The sequence below is a fragment of the Clupea harengus genome, chromosome 4 (assembly GCF_900700415.2).
Source record: "Clupea harengus chromosome 4, Ch_v2.0.2, whole genome shotgun sequence".
NCBI lineage: Eukaryota > Metazoa > Chordata > Actinopteri > Clupeiformes > Clupeidae > Clupea > Clupea harengus.
This window is the reverse complement of record NC_045155.1, coordinates 12,382,258-12,402,906: the sequence shown is the minus strand read 5'-3', so window position 1 is coordinate 12,402,906 and position 20,649 is coordinate 12,382,258. Positions and strand designations below refer to the sequence as shown.

The following is a 20,649-nucleotide window of genomic DNA, read 5'->3' as shown; positions in this document are numbered from 1 at the left end:
GAGAGAGAGAGAAAGAGAGAGAGAGAGAGAGAGAGAGAGAGAGTGAGTGTGTGTGTGCGGGCCCGCCTGCGTGTGTGTGTGTGGGTATGTGCATGTCTGTTTGTATTCATTTGCAATATTATGTGTGCCTGGACGTGAATGTGGCCCATGCAGGTGGACTTCCAGGGCATTTTCACAAACTGAAGATGTAAAGATGTGTCAAAGGTCAAAGGTCAAAGACTATGTCCAAGGACTGACTTGACGACCAATCTGAGTGTTATGACAGACTACTTATACACTAACACATAACCGTATTAGTCTTATTTACTACAGCTTCAAGCACATAGAGATGTGGAGGAACTCACTGCTGCATGTTTAGCCACCTCCTAAAAGCATGCTTCTATGGTGCTGCCAATGGCTGCATTAGGTGGAGACTCTGAACCCTTGGAATCCACTCTTTTCACTAATATGTACAAATGCACATGTCCACCATCTGCTTTGCCCTCATCTCCAGTCAGGAAATACTGTCAGTGTAAAACTCTGGACCAGCAGCCATATGCACTTACAGTTACTCTGACTGGATCTTGGGTGCTACTTACTAGCATGTGGCACAGCTGACTGGAGTTGTCCATGTGAGACTTATAAAACACCCCGCGGTTGGACGGTGGTGCCCTCCAAACACAAAACAGAACAAAAAACAAACAAACAAACAAACAAACAAACAAAACAAAACAAACAGACACAACCGCACTATGAAGCGCAAGTGCACAAGGCTAAACACTACTACATGAGTGTATGCAAACCCCAAAATGCAACTGTACACACATACAAACGCAGCAGACACACAAACACACACACACACACACACACACACACACACACACACACACACACACACACACACACAGGGCATGATGTAAGGGTCTGGGCTGGGCCTGGTCAAGTCACCTCAGCGGCCTAGGGCAGTTACTGAGTGAATAAATACGGTAATGCAATATTATTAGATTTTCTCCTGGGGCTATTCTCATCCCGGTCGCCCAGCAGGTCTTTCCCATACACAACCCCGCCCTGACAGACTCAACACACCCTCCACTCGGCTGGGAAACATCAAACATCCATCAAGTGCTGCCTGCACTATGACTTGTGTGCGTGTGTGTGTGTGTGTGTGTGTGTGTGTGTGTGTGTGTGTGTGTGTGTGTGTGTGTGTGTGTGTGTGTATGTGAGTTTAGTTTAGTTTAGCTTGTGTTTTACTGGGAGACTGGGAGATTTACAGTGAGTGAGGGAAAGAGCTAGCTATATCTGTCTGTGAAAGCATGTATTGAGCGTGTGTATGAGTGTGTGTGTGTATGTGCGAGTGTGTGAGTGTGAGAGTTGCTCACACTGCAGAATGTGTTTGTCCAGTGGTGATGGTAATCTTAGCCTTCTCAGGCTCCCCTCTCTCTATCCCTCCTCCTCCATAAAAGAAACAGAGGGCTTGGGCCCAAGAATGCCACCCCGTTCTCCGAGCTGTTTTTCCAGCTATCATTAGCTGTATTATTCCTGGGTAATAGACCCCCCTCTCCTCTCTCTCCCCCCTTTGCCCCTGGGTATGAAATCTCTCCCTGGGAACTCAGCGGCCATGGAGGCGTTCTCAACACCCCAGGTGATTTCACCAAACCAAGCCAACTGACACTGTCCCAACAAACAATGGGGCCTGTCAGAGAGCGGCTTTGACTTGACACAGGGGGCAAGCTGCTGATCTTCACAGACATTTCAGGCGGCCCCAACAGGCACCACTACTGAAGGAACCAACTTTCCCTTTACCCTTCCCCCAAACCAGGCCCAAAACCCCAAGAGGTTTAAAACTAAAGAGTTCTAAAAAGTTTTGTTTTTTTCTCGTAAAACATCGAATGAGTCCCCCAGTGTCCCCCAAGCCCCTAATTCTTAACACACGCACACACACATAAATATATACACTAGGATCAAGGAGAGAAAAAAATCAACACACTTGTCATATCAAGTATCAAATATCATGTAAAATGTCCAACACCAATCTTTTACAATTAATTATCAACTTAAAAATGCACTTTAATGCTGTTAAATGCACTTCTAACTTACCGGGAGCCTACTACGATGACATAATTCCAGGTAAGGGGTTTCTTTGAGACAAAATGCAAATTGTTACCATTTCTGTCAATGTGTGATTCATCACAAAAGTCCATACATCACAATACACCTTAATATCACACACAATTATAGACAATTCTGAAATACTTGACAATGACAGTAGGGCTGTAACATGGTTCAAGCACCGTGAAACACTGTGGGGTATTCGGTCATTCCCACTCTTAAGGGACATCTGCACACACAAACACACACACACACACACACACACACACACACACACACACACACACACACACACACACACACACACACACACACACACACACACACACACACACCATACTGTACTTCCAAGGGAGCAGAATGCAGAAGTGAGGAAACTATGTGAGGTAAGAGCAAAGGGAAATTGTTTAAGAGGCTTTTCGGAGTGAAAAGGGAGAGTGAGAGAAAGAGAGAGAAAAAAGAAAAAGTCAGAGGGAAGGAAAGAGTGAGACAAAGACAGAGGGAGAGAAGGGGGTGTATGTGTAAGCAGAGAAGAGTGGAGAGTTAGCAGCAGGCAACAAGCTAATGTGACACAGATGAGCCCTGACATGGGCTATATATAGAATCAACATGTGAAAATAATTGAAATTCAATTTAGCTGGTGAAACGCCAGTGCCATGGCGGAAGACGCTAAAAGCCTGGACGGCTTGGCTCCTGCAGATATGTGTCGGTGCGTGGCGAGAGGGAAGGGGGGAAGAAACGTACGCTTAAATCACGACGCGGTGAGAGAGAGAGAAAAGAGATATGGGAGACTAGCAAAATATACACACTGGAGAGGAGAACTGAAGGATTTAAATAGAAAGCAAAAGCTGACTTAACGCAAGTTTACAGGCTGACAAGGAATCAGAACACTTCACACCACACCACACACACACACACACACACACACACACACACACACACACTACACACTACACATTACACATGAACAGCATGCAAGGGTGGCGACAGGACAGGAAGACGGTTGTCGAGTCACAGGGGCAGAGAGATATGACTCAATCGCACATTGAGAGCAGCAATGGGCCAAGACAGGAAGAGACGACCTAGTAGCGACCTACCGCCAGGACTGAAAGTCGAGATGGGGAACCTCCCGGGTTAGTTACCCCCCCCCCCCCCCCTGCGTCCGTCCAGGAGGTGCCAAGTCATTTCCTTCAGCAGTTTGTTGCTCAAAGTGCTAAACATGATGCACTGGTCGCCCTGTGGTCTAGTTCGCACATCAAGCAGACTCAGTAGTTAGCCTGAGCCAGCTAATGGGAGAGACTGCTCAGAATGCACCATGGATTGCTGGGGCTTTTAAAAGAGTACTTGCTGTGAACTTATACACACCTATATATATAACCCTATACACACCTATACGTACATACCTCACACCTGGATAATCCTTCTAGAAATCGTGTACAGAGCAGGTGTGTGTGTGTGTGTGTGGTCGTGTGTGTGTGTGTGTGTGTGTGTGTGTGTGTGTGTGTGTGTGTGTGTGTGTGTGTGTGTGTGTGTGTGTAAACGTGTAGAGCGGGTTGTGTGAGCGAAGCCTGACACAGCTCCACAGCCCCCAGGGAAATATGACTTTGAAAATTACAACGAAAAAGACTTTCCCTCGTTTTCCTTCTTCCCACCCTCCCTCTGTCACTCTCCTCCCTTCCCCACGCCTCTACCAGGGTCCTCTCCACTCCTCCTCCCATCTTCGCCCATGGAGGAACTCTTTTCAAAAGCAGCCACTGGCTCCCCTCCCCTCCCCCCCTCCCCATATCTAGGTGAACCACACTAGAGGACCCCACAAACAAAACGCAGCCTGCCAGCAGTCGCACACTCGCTCCACTCCAGCTACTTGTAAATCCCCCCCCCCCCATACCCCCCCAACATCCTTCTCAGCGCAGACCAGCACGGGATGAACCCAAACCCCCTCTCTGAGCTCATCCAGCACTTACTCAACCATACGGGCCTGTAAGAATAAGAGGGGGAGCAACTCCCGGACTCCCAACATGGCCAACAGAGAGAGAGATAGAGAGAAAAGAGAGAGAGAAAAGAAAAGAGAGAGAGAGAGAGAGAAAGAGAGAGAGAGAGAGAGAGAAAGTCAACGCCTTTGAGTAGCTATGCAATCCATAGGCAGGTATTAGTCATGAGAAACTGGCCTATCTATCTTCCCAACAACCTGATAAGGGAACCAGCAGGGAGTGGGGTGAGGGTAAGGAGGGAGGGAGAGAACTGACAGACAAGCAGGGAAAAGAAAAGGAGAGGAAAGGAATGAGAGCGAGCGAGTGAGTGAGAGAGAGAGAGAGAGCGAGAGCATAACACCATGATGTCAGAGTTTATATATAAATATAGGAGTCCCAGCAGAGCGGCCTGGTTAAGCCTGTGGGGCTGGGTTGGTGAGTGAGGGCTCACTCTTGAGTTAGCGGTGGCAGCCAGCGCCGCTGGCCAAGCGAAGCACCGCCTTGGAGCCGCCTGCGGAGCCGTACGGCAGAGCTAGTCTGCGACTGCGAGAAAGCCACTTCGACAAACAGAGCCCAAACTGGCCTCCACTGCCTCTCTCTCTCTCTCTGTGTTTTAGATTCAAATCTCTCCCCTTTTTTCCTCTAACTTTATCCAGATGCCATGCCTGACTGGCCATGAATCATGTGACAAATGAGGCACCCGTCCCCCCACCCCCCCTCCCTTACCCTCTTCCTTGTCTTGCTTCTCTCTGTTTCTGTGTTCCTGTTGTCTCCCTTATTTCTTTCCAAACTTACTCTCCCTGCTCTTACACTCCTGCTCTTCAATCCCACAACAGGTTTCTCTCTCCCTATCTATACCTCACTGTCTCCTTTCAAAGGGTGTGCGTTGTCTTAAAAGAACAGGAAAGCATTTGTGTGTATGGGATGTGTGTACATGTGCAGTAGCAGTGCAGTAGAAGTTACTGTATGTATGTATGTGTGTGTGTGTGTGTGTGTGTGTGTGTGTGTGTGTGTGTGTGTGTGTGTGTGTGTGTGTGTGTGCGCGTGCGCGCGTGTGTGTGTGTTTGTCGTATGTGTAGGTATGAGTGGTGTCTTATAGCCCATTCCCACTCCCACACTGAAAGCCATTTATTTGCTGCTATTATTCTGTACTGGTGTCGTGTGGGAATGGGAGCAAAACAGTAAAGTGGAACGGCCAATCTGTCCCCTGGCGATCTATTCACATTAACGTAATTTTCTGACACGGCTTCAGTGTGAATGCGAAACACAAGAGTCATGTTTTCGAGAAGGGCATGGGGAAGGGGCGACTTCTATCCCTTCACTGACTACATTGGTATCAGTCAGCCCTTGCCTCATTGATGTCCCATTAGTTCTCTCAGGATTGTTTAATGTCTATGTAACATCATCCTTAAGTGGTTGTGATCACTTTGAACCCAAGACTGTCTTTTACTGGTGAGCTGATTTTGAGTTTTTTTACTTCGCTTCAGGCTATGCAGTGAACATTGTTTCTATGTGTTTGCCTAGTTGCTATGCTAGCTAACTAGCTAAATAAACTTTTAAATGACCTTAAACAGAGTTCCATTTGCATGAAAGAATAGCTAGTTATCTAGCTGATGTTACAGTCTCCTCCATTGAACTTATACAATTATAAAAGGAAGGTATAAACCAGCAGCTTCGCTGCTTGGCCCCTAAATCCATAGGTTTAACTTAGCAGCTAATTAGGTCATATTAATCCACAGTGGTAGCAACTGCCTACTGTTAAGATGGCTCCCTAAGCTAGAAATAGCTAGGATAGTTCATAGCTACGTTAACTGGCATGAGGCCTTGCGTGTTTTACACGTCTCACTGAGGTTTGCACTCCGTAGCATCCCACTAAATAGAGTCAGGTGGAATACACGGCACCCATAACTGCACCATTACGGAAGCCTGAGTGGTAATAAAAATGTGTTATCAATCCTGTGGTTTTTCCCCCCATACATTAACAGGTTTTGTATGTGAAAGGGGCTTTAAAGGAGCCATGGTGTGTTTTCATGATCCGTGGCTGGAGGAAGAGGAAGGGTTAACCGAGTTCTTTGCAGCAGCAGAGAGAGGGAGAGACAGAAAGAGAGAGTGAGAGAGCATTTGAAACAGAGATTGAGAGAGTCAGATAGAGGCCATGTCGTGTGTGTGTGTGTGTGTGTGTGTGTGTGCGTGTGTGTGTGTGTGTGTGTGTGTCAGGATGGCAGCCGTCATGTGATGTGTGTGGGTGGGTGGCCCGCAGCACAGAGCACACGGCACCCAGAAGCACACCTACTAAGCCAGCTGCAGTTCTGTGCACATACGCACACACACACACACACACACACACACACACACACACACACACACACAAAAAACACAAATATCACACATTTCCCTACATTTGGGTGCCACCAGGCTTAACCCATACTCTCTGGGCCACGTCTGAATTGGGACACCAACTGTTACATACCCAACACTGCGGTCACAGTGACCCATGTGAAAACTAGTTGTGTTGCGTCTGTCTATGCTGTGCACCGTTTTCAGTTACATGATAATGTTTTACTTTCATGGGCAGGAGCAACTAACAAAACTACCAGACCAATAAGGAATCTCCTTATTTGAAAAACTGCACTGTGCCCTCACCAGTGAAGATGTAGATGCAGATGTTAAGTCTTGTGATAGCACTTCCAGGGGCACATCAATTGTAAATTGTGATATGAAAGCAAGAACACACTTTTGCCAGCCAGTAAACCGCTCAGCAATAACATAAAAAAAGCCAGGGTCTAACTCTAGATTTCTACAGCTATTTGCCAAATGCATCTGGAGATTTTCACAAAACAGTTTGGCCTGAAGTCAGAGAAAAAAGTCAAAATTAGTAGTTTATCAGAACATTATCTAATCTAGGCTACAGCCTAATCTCCTGTTCTCCAGTCTAATTCAACTACACCAGAAGCGGGAGTAGATGGAAGTATCATGGGAAAATCAACTTGACCAAAAAAAGATAGTTGGCAATCCAGCGTTATGGCACTTCTCCATATATCCCTCCTCTCTAAACTGCGCTTCTCAGCGGAGTCTCAGGCTCTGGCTGTTCTCCCTTTCTGCTTGTGCACCCGAATGGCACAACTACTGTCAGCCATGACAGAGAAAATGGATTTGAATCTTGGCTAGGGGTTCCGTGGGTAGGTGACGTCAAGCGCAAAACTATAAATACAGAGCTATAGCCTGTCTGATGTTTCCAAACCACCGTTGCCACTGCTCGTCAAACATGGCCGGGATAAGCTGATGGGGAGGTCGAAGGACGTAAGGTGGATTGGCCAGATTTTAAGCATGTCATCCCAGTGTGCCATCCACAAGCAACCATACACTTTGTGCTTTTCAACTCATTCGGATGCAAAAACAGTGACATGTACAGACTCCATGGAAATACTAATGCACAAATACAAGTCAAGTACACACACACACACACACAAACACACACACACACACACACACACACACAGAGTACTGCGTTCCACATTGAACTAGACCAGTCTACTTTGTTGTGTTGTACAGTAAGTGTATCCTTTGAGGCAGATCTGTAGTTATGAACGGAGGGGTGTGCAGTGGGGTGTGACGTCCAGCAGAGAATCTGAGTTTGAGTAACAATGGAAGTCATGCAGACGAGGACTTGGATGAGCTGTCCCCACTATTTGAAATCTGTAAATTGTGTTTCCCAAAATTTGGGTTGAGTTATCCCCCCCACCACCACCACACACACACACACGTGAGGTCAGTGAGTTCACTTTTTCCTCCATTGCTTGAGTCGAACACACAGGCCTGTATCTCCAGTTACTGCATAATCACACAGTGTGTCCATTCAAAGCTGTTCGTCCAAAGTTTAACATAAAAAATTGCAGGAAAAGGAAAGCGATCTCAGACAGGCACACACACACATATACACCCACAAAATCTATGAAAATCTATCAATGACAGGGTGATCCAAAAATATGCACTAAAAAGGGAGAAAAAGGTACCTATACTAGTAATTATAGACTGTACCTATATAAGCACCTTCACCTGTACCTTTATAGTACCTATAAAAGTAACTATAGACTGCTGGGTGTGAAAATAATGAGTGTGCTTCTGTTTCTGTGTGTGTGTGTGTGTGTGTGTGTGTGTGTGTGTGTGTGTGTGTGTGTGTGTGTATGACTGAGAGAGAGAGAGGGAGAGAGGGAGAGAGAGAGAGAGAGAGAGAGAGAGAGAGAGAGCATGTGTCTGTTGAGTGTCTCCATTGGCTAATAGGACTGGATTTCCATCATCCACAAAATGTGTCAACAAAGTCACAACAGAGGTGACATCAATGTCAAACAACCACTGGAGGAGAAAACACACTGATTACTCACAGAACACAGTCACCACCATACTACACACAACATATACAAACAACAGGAGACAGCCACCACCACATATAACACAGAGAGAGAGGGAGAGAGAGAGAGAGAGAGAGAGAGAGAGAGAGAGAGAGAGAGATGTAAAGAGGGGGAAGAGGGAGAGGTAAAGAGAGAGAGTTACCAGTATGTCCATCATGGCTTGAGTGCTGGCAGCCTAATAGTCTTAAAATCCTCAACGTTGTTAACAGCCTGGACACATGCATGTCATCCCCCTGGCCGTAGACCACTCCTTTACACACACACACACACACACACACACACACACACACACACACACACACACACACACACACACACACACACACACACACACACACACACACACACACACACACACACACACAAACACACACATTAAATAAGAGAAGTGTGTGAACACATGCATATAAACACATGGGTAAAGGATAGGAGATTTGGGTAAATGGGTTGGCATGCAGAAACACACACACACACACACACACACACACACACACACACGCACACAGGGAGAAAGAAAGGGAAATATTTCAGTTAGTTTATGTTCCAATTTCAACTTGTAATTAGCTTGTCATTATCACTGCTGTAACATGTCGGCGTCTCCACTGATAGGCCTACTGTTAGTGGACAGAGCATGCTTGCAATTCCACATGTCAGTACACAAACACATCAGTTAGTTAGATTTTCTAACGAGGAGTTTCATGCAGCGAGCATAGGACACAGTTCACAGCGCCGCCCGGCCAGACTGCAGAGGAAGCCTTGTGACAGCCTTGCATTTCCTTTAACCTGGCACAATGACACATCTGTCCCTTAAAGAAGCGTGTGTGATTGGCTAAACTCCAGCAGCTAAGCCTGCTCCCTGATCTGCTTTCCCCCTTTTGGCTGATGAAGTAAATGTGTGTTCCAAGCTGACCAAAAGTGAAGACAGTAACACATTTCTACCATATAGCCACTAATAGGCGAGGTTATCTGTATCTGTTTGACACTTGTAGGGCATTTTTGATGAAGAGAAGTAGAGTTTACAGCTAAGTTTACTCATGGACACTGTGTAGCCATGGTGTTATTCTATAAGGAAAGGTAAATAAATTGCCTGTACACATTTGCTCAGTTTCCACAGAAGACTCTCATTGACCTAAAATTTGAACTGATTGACGTTATCCAGACAATTTGAAAACTATTGATAAGAAAATCCCATGACCTAGTAACAAGCAGGTACGGTATTTCTGACTCCAGTTCATCGACGCTCATCTGTGTATACGGTACACAGACTGTATCACTTAATCCAAAGCAACGTGCGCCTTTACCCGAAAATGTACAGTATAGAAAGTGAAAGAGAGCACAGCCCACACAAAAAAGGAGACAAAGTCTAAAAACTGTGCCCAAAGGTCAAAATGTCATCATTATACCTGGAAGTGCTGTAAGTCACTGGGGAGACATCCTCTTCTTTTCAGCTGTGTTACCAGAAACCTGACGACCAAAAACAAGTACATACGTGCTGTACGAAATACACACACCCCCAGATTGACCCAAGCCCCCCTTGCCACAATATCTTAACAACATAAACAGCCAGGCTACCTTCGAGACCACAAACCTCACTGCCCTCGTCCACTACCAACAAACAGGCGTCGCTTGTTACCAACCCAGTTACATCCAGCCAGATGTACCAAAACCGGAGACACCCGATTATCGCTCGGTAGCCAAAGTCACTTCAGAAGCCCAAATCACCAACAACATTTGACTCACATGTTTTTTTTTCCCCTGGTGTGTTTTTCCTTGTATGTTCCTGAAAGGGCTGTGTTAGCGTTTGTGGCTAGCCGATCAGCGCAAGAGACATCGAGTCGGGAGCTGAGGGCACGAGGAGGAACACCATGCCTCAGGTCTCCAACTTCTCCTTTACCACACTCGAGCCCAAAGAGGAAGGACACTCAGAAATGAAAAAGAGGAAATGGGCAACAGACGAAAAGAAGAGAGGGAGGAGGGGGATGGGGGAAGAAACAGAGAGCCAACTCTGGAAAGAACAGAGTTAACACACAGCTAAACAGGAGCTGAGGGGTTTGGTTAAGGTACAGGGCGCGGCTGTTAGTCATCACTTTATTTGGAAGGAGAGAGAGAAAAAAAAAAGAAAAAAAAAACTCGAACCAAAATGAAACAACTCCCAGGGGATACACACACCTTTATATGCTCGTTTATCAGTAACCTACGGCAGAACAGCTCACAGACACCTATCTCTCTACAGATGGGTGTGCATGTGTCTGTGTGTGTCTGTGTCTGTGTCTGTGTGTCTAGGGACCAGATGTAGAGACAGCGTGACAAAGTGACGTACTGTAGATAGAGAGAGACACAGAGAGAACGCCCTGCCCTGTTGGTGCTGGCTACTGGAGTGAGTGCATGTCAGGCTGTGGTGGACGGGCTGTCTATTGGCAAACGCCTCCACTCAGGGACGAGAGAGAGAGCAAAATGGCCACAGAGTGACAAGAGTGACTCATACTTCCTCTTTAACATCCCATTCTCCCCCTGGTGTGGCTCTCACAGGCTCACACTTAAGCCACGGAGAGGCCTCTACAACACTCCATGTCCTTTAGGAAATAATTGCACATGCTTGCATGCACATACACACACACACACACGCACGCACACACACACACACACACATTTCACATCCTGATGTGTACATGCAGCATATATATATATGACATTCATGTGTATGCTCTTGCGTTCATACCCACACGCACAAATGCATGCACACACACACACATTTAACCTACTGGTGGATGTATATGCCTATGTGATATGTTTTAACGCAGCATCTCTAAATTCATAAGTGTGATGTGTTCATGTGGCAACACATCTACATGCATGTATACCTCTTCACCCACACAGAAACAACTACCCAAGGTTAGACACAGTTTTTCTGTCTTTTTCAGATATTCTTCATGCACGTCCCCAGGGTCAGACACTGATGAAAGGAGGCCATTTAACTCAGGCATGGCCCGTGTTTGAGCTTAAAAAACCCTGATGTGACCCCACAATAACACAGGCTTACTGTTCAATACCTCACTAGTTTCTGTGTATTCATGTGTGGCCTTCAAAACGGCAAAACCTGACTAGAGCGCATTATAACAATTTCCCTCTTTGCTTCACCAGTTTCACTAAGCTCTGCAGCATGTTTTAGGGTGAGTTGTTATAGTGTTTCTGTTTGACTGTTGAAATAATCAATGGATATTTGTATATGGCTGTCTAAACGAAATACTATGCTGATGTGAAAAATGTGAGAGGTTCATCCTTAAAAATTCAATTTTTCTAAGAAGGTTTTTGCAAACATCATAAACATCTAAGCACCTGGCTTTAAACCAGCCTGAGTAATCCAACATGCATAGCAGGGTATATGCATGAATGATGAAACTTCAAGAGTTTCAGAGTTCACTGGGATTGACATGCTGACAAGCCACTCTGAAGGACTCTGAAGAGATGTTATTAGTAAAAAGCTATGATACACTGTATGACTAAAGCAACAATAAATTACAAAAAATACTTGAATTCTACAAGCAACAGTCCATCCCATCCTTTGCTATGCGCGTGCCCCACGTTTTGGCACACGCTCCAGTGCGTTTTAAGTGCAGTGCCGCCACGCGACACCGAGAGACCCGCCCCCTCGGCTTCCTCCGCTAGACGTGTACGCGACTCGCAGCCCGCGCGCACCAAATTCATTCACCCGAAGGTCTCGCGCGTGTGTCACGAACGCGCTTTACTACAGAGCGAGAGAGAGGAAGAGCGAGTCCATTCTTTCTTTAGGAAAAGCACGGCAACCACAGGAGCGATACAAGGAGGACAAATAATATATGTTGCAGTTCGGAATGACATGAGCTCAAATGTATAAAATGTTTTGAACAACAGCAGGTAGATATTCTGCTGTTAGCCTAAGCTACTTCCCACACCTTTGAACAAAAATATGCCCCCTCCCACAAATACTGTAATCTAACCATGTTTTACCTTCCCCGAGATTTAATTACAAATACTGAATGTAGTCGTCGACATTTCCTACTTCAGAGTGTCAGCTTCATATTCCATAAAGACAGATCACCGTGCCTTATCTGAAAATGTACTGATTCTTATCTTTAAAATGCTCGACGAAGAAAACTGCTGGTGCACAGAAATAAGGTTTTAAGGCAAAACTAACCACTTACAAGCCGCTACCCCCATGACACACCGGGTGCACTCCTTCCCCGTTCTTCCTAGCCTGGTAATTGTACACTAAAAACATCACTTCGAAGCACGATTCACTCCCCTTTGCAAAATTACTGCCAGCAAGCTCAGTGAACATATCGCTTCAGCTAGCCTATAGTCGCACACCTTACAAATAAATCATATCTTTGGTTTCAAACCACAGCTTTAGAGACAGTACATCTATAAGGAGACATCTTCATGTTGAGCTAATACTGTTCTTCGCAGACTATTCCGCTAATACAAATTAAGCAGTGGAACAGCGAAAAATAATCCTGCCTCAGTTGATTAACCACAGTGGTCCCTGTATAAAACAACTCCTTTGCTGTTTCTAGGAAAGCTTCTTTCCTTTTTGGTGTGGGCTATTTAACACTACTTAAAGGTCTCTGGTTGTTTTATAACCATGGGGAAAAGGGGGCTTGCTGAAGGCAACCCTTCCTTGAGGAATCACGGAGCTTTTCAAAACGGGAAAAACCCTACATCCACAAGCTAACTAAACGTTTTCCTTTTGAAAATGCCGTAAATGATCATACTTACAATTTTTGCATTAAAATGATCTGGAGGGCGGTAGCCGTTTCGTTTTCTGAAGCACATCCGTTTCTTTTTATCTTGTTTTATGTATATAAATACAGTATCTTTTTTTCTTCCAATGTTCCAGCTTCAGAATCGACACCCTTACAGAGGCAGGAGGAGGACATACTGCGCATGCGTCAACTTAGACAGTTCTACTCAGGCGGTTCAGGACTTCCTCGTTAATTGTAATTTCTGATGGAACTCCGTGTGTGAAGAAAGTAACACACTAGAAACTGTCACTTCCCAGATTGCAACAAATTACTTAGTTCATGTATTCACTGAGAGTTAGTTGGGAAATATTGCTACAAACTTGGAAATTACCCAATGGAGTCTACTTAATAGTATTACTCATTGCAGATGTGTTGAACTCTTATCCATTTTTAATGTAATCCATTTAACAACTTCATCAACTTTTCATAAGATACATTTTTATACTGACTATTGGAAAGAGTTTGTATCAGAAATGAAATATGATAGCCTAGTTTGAACAGAAAGTGAATAATCCAAATAATAAAGAATAATTAAAAACTTTAGAGGCAACCACAGAAGGTGGTTCCAGATAATTTGGTAATATTAGTTGTCATCTGTTGAGTTGATACCTGATGCATTCATTTAGTTATCATTTCAGTATGAAGTGGTATGGAGACAGTAGCCTATATACATGACATTTTTGCCAGGTATCCGGTGGCTCTGCCAACCAGCAAGGGGCGCCAAACACCAACAATAACGGCGAAACGATGGCATGATTGGCAGGTCAAGGTGAAAAGTTTCACGTATGCTGATTGAAGGATTGAAAACAAAAACATTATGTTTTCAGAAGCTGATTGTATTTTCTATGTAACAGTAACATAATGTTTATATTAATCACAATTATTTTGTGCAATTTCATGTTAGGTTGTCAAATTATGCGTTGATCCTTTAACCACAACCTGTTTAAATTCAGAACCTTTTTTGTGTACTAAGCAGTTTAATGGCCTGATTTAGTTTTGGTGAGGCAATATTCATGCTGGAAAGTAAACAATATGCTAAGGTTTCACAGTTTTTCTGTGAAAAAACTCTTTTTTCTGTCTTTGTTTTTGCCATTAAGTCTGGCTTTCTTACCACTTGGTGTCAGCAAGGCGCTCCTCAAGACTGGAGATGAAAGAGAATCCCACATTTACTCAGACCTCAAAATACTACTTAGTAATGAACTCAGGAAAAAATCTGCAGACAATAGGCGAACTTCTGGTGTGGAGATTGTTCTAGAATAGGCCTATCTGTCTGACACTGCCCAGAAATAGGTCCTCTGATCCTTGGAGACCTATCTTAAAAGTTATCTGACACACATTGTTTCAGTTAATTTACATTTGCACCTCCCCAAGGAGAGCATGAATGCTTGGGAGAAATAAACATCCAAAGAGCTTCATATATGTAGTACATCACCATGTAGATTTGCATGAAAGGTACATCCTTTACAGATGCTTTGTGTAGAACTGCAGCAATTCATTTGAAGCTGTTTCACTTCATCACAGCAGTCAGTGTGTGCTCTGAATCTTAACAGACGTGACACAATGTTAGTGCACTCTATGCTGAGCTGAAGCAATAAAGAGAACAGTGGCTTTTGTTGTCATTTATGGAGATTTCAGAATGTGCTGTCAGTCCATCAACCCTGGCAAGAATGACTATGTTGTAGTCCCAGTTTGTAAAATGAATCTCTTATTTCCCCCTCCAAACAGAAACCCACAATCTAGAGAAATGATTAAGGGCAGACCTTACCAGGGTATGGCTCTGATGTGAATGTTACAACCCTACTGATCTGGCCTGGGGCTCCGCCCCTCTGTGCTACGTCTGTTGCCTTTCTGTCTCTCCTGCAGGGTGCTGAGTGCCTAGGAGATAATGGGCCGCACTATGAAATGCTGAAAAAACATGGGTTTGAGACCTTTTAGATTAGGCATCACATCAACTGTCTGCCCAGCCAGACATGTTATAATACTATCCTCCCCACTACCCAATCTATTTTGGTTGAATATAGATTAAACGTATAGTAATGAAGAAATAAGGGATAAGGAAAAATGCTCCTTCTTCCATGGATGAGTATCTCTAGGAAAAAGTCCTTCACTGTGCATGGCTAACATCACAACGAGCCACACAAAATCTATTTTAGTGTACTTTAACTACGCAAAGGAGACATAAGCTAGAACTACTGTAATTTGCGAACAACCTATACATGTACATACTGTTTTGCAGATTCCATGCTAAGGCATTTCTCCAAGCTTCAATGCATTCATCGGTTAAGCAGAGAAGTAACAGTGATTTGTCATCCGTGACTTGAAGCCCCAGATTCAAACAACATGATTCACACTTCTGGGTCTTGTCATGTGGCCACATTTCATAAGCTGGAAGGAAACAAGACCTTCATTTATGGTTAGCTGGGTCCGGAGTTAACTTAGTTGTTCCCGCTGATAAATGCTTGCTAAAGGTGGAGAAATGCTGGCAAATGTTACACTTTGTTCTGGCTTATGTTTTCCCCTGAAGAAGTGTTTAAATGTAAGCATGAAGCCCACTGAAGGAGACTTTTATTTACAGCTCTCTGTGATTCCTTTCATGAGCTCATAGAAAAAAGTTCACACAGGCCTGCACGCATCAGTGAGGACACACATTCCCAGTGCCATGACAAGACCATTTCTTTTATTCATAAACGAGCAAAACCTGAACATTCATGTCACAATGTCAAGAGGTGGCGTGAGGTAGTACTTATGACATGTTTTCTCTACTCTCGGTTAGACACTTTCTCAGCTCAGCATGTGTTTCTTTTCATTGAGTCAGAAGGTTAAAAGAAAACATTATAATAAAAATGTTTCCATTTCCAGCTTCTCATCAAAATCCTGTAGTGAGGTGACTGGGGAAACACATAATGTTACATTCAAAAGATTCCGCAGGCGTTTCACACAAAAGCGAAGGTCAGTTCCCTCTCATCGTCCAAGATCTCCTCGACCCGTTGCCTCTGCCAAATATGTAGACGGTCACGGTGGTTGTAAATGGTGGTGGGGGTTCGACATCAACAAGGCAAATATGAAACAACAGAAGGAAAACAGTGAGGAAAAAATCAGGCAAAGAGGAGGATTAAAACAAGCCTCTTTAGTTTGTGCCAACTGCAAGCGGGCTGCCGGCCTGACATCAGCTGAGGATAATTGGCTGACCAGAGCCCTCTTGACAAAGAAGTGTTACACAAGTCAAGTACTACAGGAAAATTAGAGACAAAATGCACAGCTCCATGCTTGAATTGCCTCATCTATATAAGCTAAAAACTGCTCTTCACTTGCGACACAGACATTACACTTGTAAACTAGGGTTGGCAAAAAAAAACCGTTCATTTAGAATAATCAATCATAGAAAAATAAAATGAACGCAGATTAATTGCACACTATGATGGTCCTTGACCCCATGTGTAAATCCCTCAGCATCGGCCATATTGGATGGGTTTGAATAGTGGCCAGTCAGTGTTGTGGTGACAGTTTGCATTTCTCCCACTGTACGCTTTTGATGTGTAGCAAGGCCTTAAAGTTTTAGGCTATATTGGTAGTTGGATGTTAGGTCTACAGCCTCATCTTGGAATTATTTGTGTACATCACCTAGTTTTCTAGTTCAAGATGGAGAATTCCAGAACTTCAGAAACACTTGCGCAAAAACCTCTGGAAATACCCAAAGGTAATCTGTAAAACGTTTCTAACCATAATTTTAAGAACAAAATGTTATTCAAATACTGCATAAAAAACCCATTGCATTTGATCGAGGCGAGGCAAAGTTATAAGGCGCAGGTTTTATGGTGATAAATCCACAAGCTAGCTAGATTAGATCTGTGCTTTGGTTGTTGGTGTAGTCGGATGTCACCGAAGTTATTTGGCTCACTAGTTTTAGACAAACGATGAGATGGGTTAATAAGGAATAAAGAAAATGTGTTGTTGTTCATTAAATAGGCCTAAAGTCCATTGAAGTATCTGCTGTTTGCCATTAATGTGTGGTGAACATCACACTGCCCAAGACCTTGTCACTTCATGTCAATGGCAAATCTGACAGATTTTGAAATGCTTCTCATGGCAAATTGATGTGTTGAGATCACTAAATTGATAAAAACACAAAATAATTTTGGCAAGCTAACAGGGTTTCTTGTCACCTGTGACAAAAGAGTATTGAATTAACAGAAATATTCATACAAACAAACAAACTGCTTTTGTATTACCACCTGCTACAGAAATAATGCAATCAACTCTCAACCTGTCACCCCCCATGTCTTTCTTTGTATTTCAATGATAGCATCTGCATAGTGCCACTTAAGAGTTAATAGGTTAGCTGTCAGCAGGCCCAATCACAAAAGTCCCAATTACATCTGTGCTGCACCTGATTCAGCTGCAAATGAACTGAGGGAAATCGAAAGACCAAGAAGCTCTTTCACAAGAGTCACCTCAAACTAGTAAGGGCAATGCATGGTGGTCATTTACTCTACACCTGCATTAGAGAAAGCAAACTGATCATCTTCCCCACTTAACTCTCCCTAGTGTTTCTAACCAGCATGTCCCATCATTCTAAACCACATTTTCTCTGCCTAGTTTGTTCTTTTCAAGAACTTCAAGGGCTCTTAAAGGTCTTTGACAGGCTATTTTTGAGTTAAAATATTGAAGTTTTGGGCTATGGTATAGCTTCCTTTCTGGAAATATAGTCTAGCTTGCTGGTTGCCTACTATGATGTTATTTTGATGGAGAAACCTTGTGTCATTTAATAATTACCAGTCCATCTCTTCTGGTAGTAATGTAGGGCTATAGCCTAAGTGTTCTTATAGCCTAGCCACACTCTGAAGGGTTCTGTTTGGCCAGTGCTGTAACCACCTGCTATCATGGCTCCTAAATCTGAAAGAGAACCTCCTACCCCTGAAAATCATTCTGTTTGAATATCAGTGCACTGTCTGATGGATTTAAAATTTCCGGGAACTGTAGGCTAGCTGGTCATTTAGGTTAAACTTTCCCCACCATCGAGGGAGGAAGACATTTAGTGGCTGATTTAATAATCCCTCCAGTAGCAGTAAATTGGACAAACACTTAACTGTTTTTTGTTAGGAGGAAACAATATAAAAATGACAGATTAGTCACTTTATAGTATAGATACTTGGAATACAGTTAGAGAACAATCTTGATAACTAAGATGGTTAAAGATTACTTTTTCTCTGGATAATTACACACTGGAAGAGAGAAGAGAACAAATCTTTCTAATTTAGGAGCTGCCTGTAGCAGCAGGAGTCTTACAAAAAGAGATTGCCAAAAATAGACTGTTTTGCTTTTAAAGGTGCATTAGACTACCTGCAGTTTGTCCAAGCTGTCATTAGTCTTCATTTTTCTCTCGTTGGCTGGCAGCAGCAACTCCACACTCAAAGCTTTCTGGGCAGTGGCCTGGCTTGAAATCATTAAGTTAATTTCCTGGGCCTGGAGATTTGCAAAAAGAGAGAGGGAATTTATTGGCACATCATACTATTGGTCTTTCTGGAAAGAGCTTGAGACACAAAGGTGTTTAGGCTTATTAGATTGCCTAAGATGATACAATGCTGAGGCGTTAAATATAAAGGTGTTCGTGAAGTTGTCAAGTAAGTAGTGTGAAACCCTGCCCTGAAGTTGTGATAGTTCAATCGCATTTGACGAATTCGACAGCGAGCTTCAGCAGCCTTCAGCTGTCCAAAGAGTACGTCCTGGCGCGTCTTCTCGTCCTCATCAGTCTGGGGCTGGCAGGTGTTGCCATCATGCAGAATCTTCGCTGCGCAAACTCTCTGCTTTGCTAGCCTCATGCTGCGCTGAGCCTCTTTACATGGTTCCAAATAGGCCTGATACCGCGCTCGTTGTTGTGGGCACATCTTGTTTAGTTGCACTTCTCTGGATCTCTGGAAGTCTGTGTTTGAAGCCATTTGTGTTATTGTAAGTGTGTCGATGATCAATAGTGTAGCCTAATTCCTAGCCGATACTAAAGTAACTTAATGTGGTATTATGTCCTTGAACTCCGCAGATGTAACCTACAGCGTCAGCCTGAAAAGCAAAAGGTTGGCTAACGTTACCATTTACTATAGCATAATGTTTGCGAAGTAGTCGCGTATGAGTTTTTGGTGGTTTCCTGAAGTTTACAAAGTAGGATTGTGTAGCCTAGTTCACATAGACTGACTACTGCTGAAGTGTTCTTCGGAGAAATCCTTATCCCTTTGCAGCGTGCTGTTTTTGTCGTTGCTATGGCGACTGGAGCTATGACCATAACTCCGCCTACCCTTGATGTCCTGCGAAGAATCAAAGTACAAATGAAAGGCCACGGTGTAGCATTTACTATAACACAGGAAAATCCTGACAGTGTAGCCTGACTCAGAAACACCACTGACACAAAAGAGGTTCCAAGAAACAAATATACCTGAGGATAACAGATACACGTGAAATCAAGTTACTATCACAGATCACAAGAGCAGAAAGGAGATTAGTACCGCATTCTACATCCTGTCGATTCAACAAGTGGTGCCTGGATACCTCCACTGGCATTGCAGGCTGTCAGTGCTCCTGACACAAGAGATTTAGGGTCTCTCTGTCTCACTTCTTAGATAAAACATACTTTGAGATATAATGCCAAATCTTTCATCATCAATCTCCAAGATAGCATCCATGATATAAACTTTTGAGAATGATCTCAATGATAACTCGTCTGGTGTGACCAGACTCATCCAGTGTAATCCTACTGAAAACTGGACTGGAAACAATGGGGGTGGACAGAATCAGGTTATAATGACAACTTCTCACTTATAGGGGTTTTGTGTAATCAAACCTAAGGGTATGTGATGTTAGAGACAGTATGCAAAAGGTTGCCACTTTGGAGCATGTTTTTTATAAGCAGCCACTGTTATCATATTCAGATACATTTTCACGGTACATTACACAGATAAACCATTCCTGGGTTATGCACTATGCGTAAATGCGAGAAATTTTAATTTCTTCTGTCACTGTCATCTTATTCTCAAAGAAAGAATGTTTTAAAGTATATTGTAAATAAACTTAATTTAACAATTAATGTCTTCAGTAAAGATCTGTGTGAAGTGAAGAACCTTTAAAGTAATGTTCATAGTGCAAACAAACATTTTACTCCTCATCAACCAGCTGCATAAAAATTTAACTTTTGTACCTGGTGCCATCTATTGGTAATATAATGTCACTACATTTTCTGATAGGTGATGTTGACAGAATCATTGTGATCTAACAAATGCCTGAAAATATTTGTGATTTAAAGTAGTCTTTTAAAGTGAATCATTGGCTGGCCTTTTAAACCAGGGTTTTGACTAGACCATGGCATACCATATCTTAGTGGGATAAGAATGTCTTATTCCTATCGAGGAAACCAAT

The 20,649-nt window shown here is 43.5% G+C and overlaps 1 protein-coding gene and 1 long non-coding RNA gene across 6 annotated transcripts in view; both read right to left on the bottom strand.

The window, feature by feature from the left end:
• rgs19 (regulator of G protein signaling 19) overlaps window positions 1-13,382 on the bottom strand; it is a 36,853-nt gene extending 23,471 nt beyond the window's left edge. For 2 of the 5 annotated variants that reach the window (XM_031566258.1, XM_031566259.1), the window contains exon 1: window positions 13,223-13,382. In XM_031566258.1, coding sequence (XP_031422118.1) covers window positions 13,223-13,279 — 57 coding nt within the window. In that variant the 5' untranslated portion in view covers window positions 13,280-13,382. Of the gene's footprint in view, window positions 1-8,609; window positions 8,718-9,870; window positions 9,932-10,207; window positions 11,186-13,222 lie in introns of those variants that run through there. The other 3 variants (XM_031566261.2, XM_031566262.1, XM_031566260.2) reach the window with 3 other exon arrangements.
• Window positions 13,383-15,903: 2,521 nt separating this feature from the next.
• On the bottom strand, window positions 15,904-19,479 carry LOC116220206. Its single transcript, XR_004163487.2, has 2 exons — window positions 18,589-19,479; window positions 15,904-16,241 (listed from the first exon to the last, which is right to left on the bottom strand). It is a non-coding gene; the product is annotated as an uncharacterized LOC116220206 (long non-coding RNA).
• Window positions 19,480-20,649: the final 1,170 nt, after the last annotated feature.